Here is a 2,925-nt window from a genome sequence, read left to right on the forward strand (position 1 = left end):
GCTTAACTACAACTCACAACGATGCTTATCCCATGATTAAATGCCTAAATCACAAAGAAAGCAGATGACACTTCAAACCCCAAACATTAAATGACACTTACCACCAACTTGTATGTCGGCACCCATGTGAGAATAGCAACAAATGGAAGATGGTAGTTGCAACGGCCACGAATGCAAAAGCAAAGGTCCACGTTATTGCACAAGCAACGCTATAGAGAGGAGGGGTTGGCCTTATGCGCCTGCCTTGCCTTGCCGTACCTCTTAATAATAATAATAATATGTTTTGTTCGTAGGCCCGAGGCGCTGTGAAGTTGCAGCACCTTTTGTTTGTAGACTGGGCCACATACGTGGATGGTGTGTGTACTACAACATTTTTGCTTTGGGTGTATTTAAGGGCGTTGGAGATCCCCTTGCTGGAGCAGCAGGCCAAGTAGTAGTATGGCTCGCATCATCACCACTCTCCTTCTGCTGCTGCTAGCCTTTTGGGCGAGTCTGTTTGTTGTGGGGGGTTTTGCCTCGCGGGGGTTAGAATTAGAGGAAATCAAGGTTTCAAGTGTGTCGGTAGAGGGAATCGTGTTTTGTGATCAATGCCTGCAGAACAAGATAACCAAGAGTAGCAACCTTCTCAAAGGTACATACATATATACACACCCCAAGCTGTGCTTGCGTGCTTTTTAAGTGGCGGCTCTCACGCCGGATCTTCAAAGGTTGCTAATATTAGCCAATGTAACTTACTTTTTAAGTGTTCACCTTTATACAGTCAATATATATATATATATATATATAGCCAATGTAGCTTCTGTACGTAGCCACAGCCCTATTTAGTTCAAGAGATTTGACGATTATTAACTCTCTATGCGGCTAATCATTCAATTTATTAGTAACTAGCCCAGCTGCAGGGCTTAGCAGAGTTAAAGATCTCCGCAGGGCAATGAAGTAGAAGAAAAGTTACAGTTTCGATGTTCGCACCTCCAATGCAAATATACCTCCTTTTTCTTAATTGACAGGTTATATATATATATATAGAATAAAAACAGAATTGATATTATATATATATATATATATATATATATAGAATAAAAACAGAATTGACATTTTAATATATAGTAATGCATCAGTTTTGACTTTCTTCGTTTAAAGTAAAATTTACAGCATTCTTGCACAATTGCTTATGAAGAAAACCTTTCTCCCTTCTGGGTTAACCTATTTGAAATTTGCACATTGGTCTTCGTGTGATGATTATATTTTACTATCCTCATGTGAAATGGATGTAGGTGCCAAGGTCGCTTTGGTATGCGACAGCCAATTGGACAAGGGGGACGAAGCAGTTGTGGTGACCGCCACCACAGATGAGAAGGGCCATTTCGCAGCAGCGCTCCCGACGGCAGCCTTTGATAGTGCTGGCAAAATAAGGTGTGCCGCCGAGCTCCGGCAAAGCCCCCGCAAGTCATGCCAACTACCGGCAACGTCACGGCGAACCTCGTCGGAATTCTCCCGACAAGAGACCGTTGCGGGCAGCAGGCTTGTCTATGGCATTGACGCCCTCAGCTACCGTCCAGAATCCGTCGGCATGTTTTGTGCCCAGGCCAGCTATTACGACTCCCCTGAGTATAAACCACCCATGGAGAAACCACCACCTATGGAGAAACCGCCCATGGAGCAACCACCAATGGAGAAACCACCCATGGAGCAACCACCAATGGAGAAACCACCACCCATGGAGAAACCACCGCCCATGGAGAAACCGCCGCCTGTAGAAGAGCCCAAATTCCAATTTCCTAAATTCAAGTTCCCCAAATTCGACTTCCCCAAATTCAAATACCCCCCTGAGTATAAACCACCCATGGAGAAACCGCCGCCTATGGAGAAACCACCCATGGAGAAGCCGCCTATGGAGATGCCGCCTATGGAGATGCCGCCTGTAGAAGAGCCCAAATTCAAATTTCCTAAATTTGACTTCCCCAAATTCAAATACCCCCCTGAGTATAAACCACCCATGGAGAAACCACCGCCTATGGAGAAACCACCAATGGAGAAACCACCGCCAATGGAGAAACCACCCATGGAGAAGCCGCCTATGGAGATGCCGCCTGTAGAAGAGCCCAAATTCAAATTTCCTAAATTCGACTTCCCCAAATTCAAATACCCCCCTGAGTATAAACCACCCATGGAGAAACCGCCAATGGAGAAACCACCAATGGAGAAACCACCGCCAATGGAGAAACCACCCATGGAGATGCCGCCTATGGAGATGCCGCCTGTAGAAGAGCCCAAATTCAAATTTCCTAAATTCGACTTCCCCAAATTCAAATACCCCCCTGAGTATAAACCACCCATGGAGAAACCGCCAATGGAGAAACCACCACCTATGGAGAAGCCGCCCATGGAGAAGCCGCCCATGGAGATGCCGCCTGTAGAAGAGCCCAAATTTGAATTTCCTAAATTCGACTTCCCCAAACTCAAATACCCCCCTAATCCTTAAGGTTAGACATGCTTTAGTGCATAGTAAGTGTTATTTATGTTCTTCTTTTCAAATGCATTTTGCATTTTGAAAAGTAACGATTCTCCCTATCAATAAAAGGTTTCCAAAACTTTCTTCTCTTCCTAATTCTTATGTGACGTGTTCTCATGCATTCTTTCATAATTCATAGTTCTACTTATGCCGAATGGTTTCTATTCTAATAAACAATCTTTGTTTCGTTTCCATAAAATCTCATAGTTTGCATGAATGGTGAGACCTTTATGCATTTGTTACTTCCAATCCAGTTATGTAGCTAGATGATTTGAATAAAATATGGCCCGCATTGACAAAAGTTCAAAACAAAGAATCTAATATCCACTTCATGTGGAAAAATCACGAATTTAACTATGTGTACATAAACAAAATGAATGGTTATATTGATGGAGTTGTTTCTCAGTGGTTGT

The 2,925-nt window shown here is 43.5% G+C and overlaps 1 protein-coding gene across 1 annotated transcript; it reads left to right on the forward strand.

Moving 5' to 3' along the window:
* Positions 1-358: 358 nt before the first annotated feature.
* Positions 359-2,608, forward strand: LOC147629478 (uncharacterized). Its single transcript, XM_086812737.1, has 2 exons — positions 359-631; positions 1,275-2,608. The coding sequence occupies exons 1-2, from the start codon at positions 439-441 to the stop codon at positions 2,480-2,482; spliced, it is 1,401 nt and encodes a 466-aa protein (XP_086668863.1). The 5' UTR covers positions 359-438; the 3' UTR covers positions 2,483-2,608.
* The last annotated feature ends 317 nt before the right edge of the window (positions 2,609-2,925 follow it).

This window comes from Cibotium barometz, chromosome 18, assembly GCF_041138505.1.
Source record: "Cibotium barometz isolate CiBa-2024 chromosome 18, ASM4113850v1, whole genome shotgun sequence".
NCBI classification, from domain to species: Eukaryota; Viridiplantae; Streptophyta; class Polypodiopsida; order Cyatheales; family Cibotiaceae; genus Cibotium; species Cibotium barometz.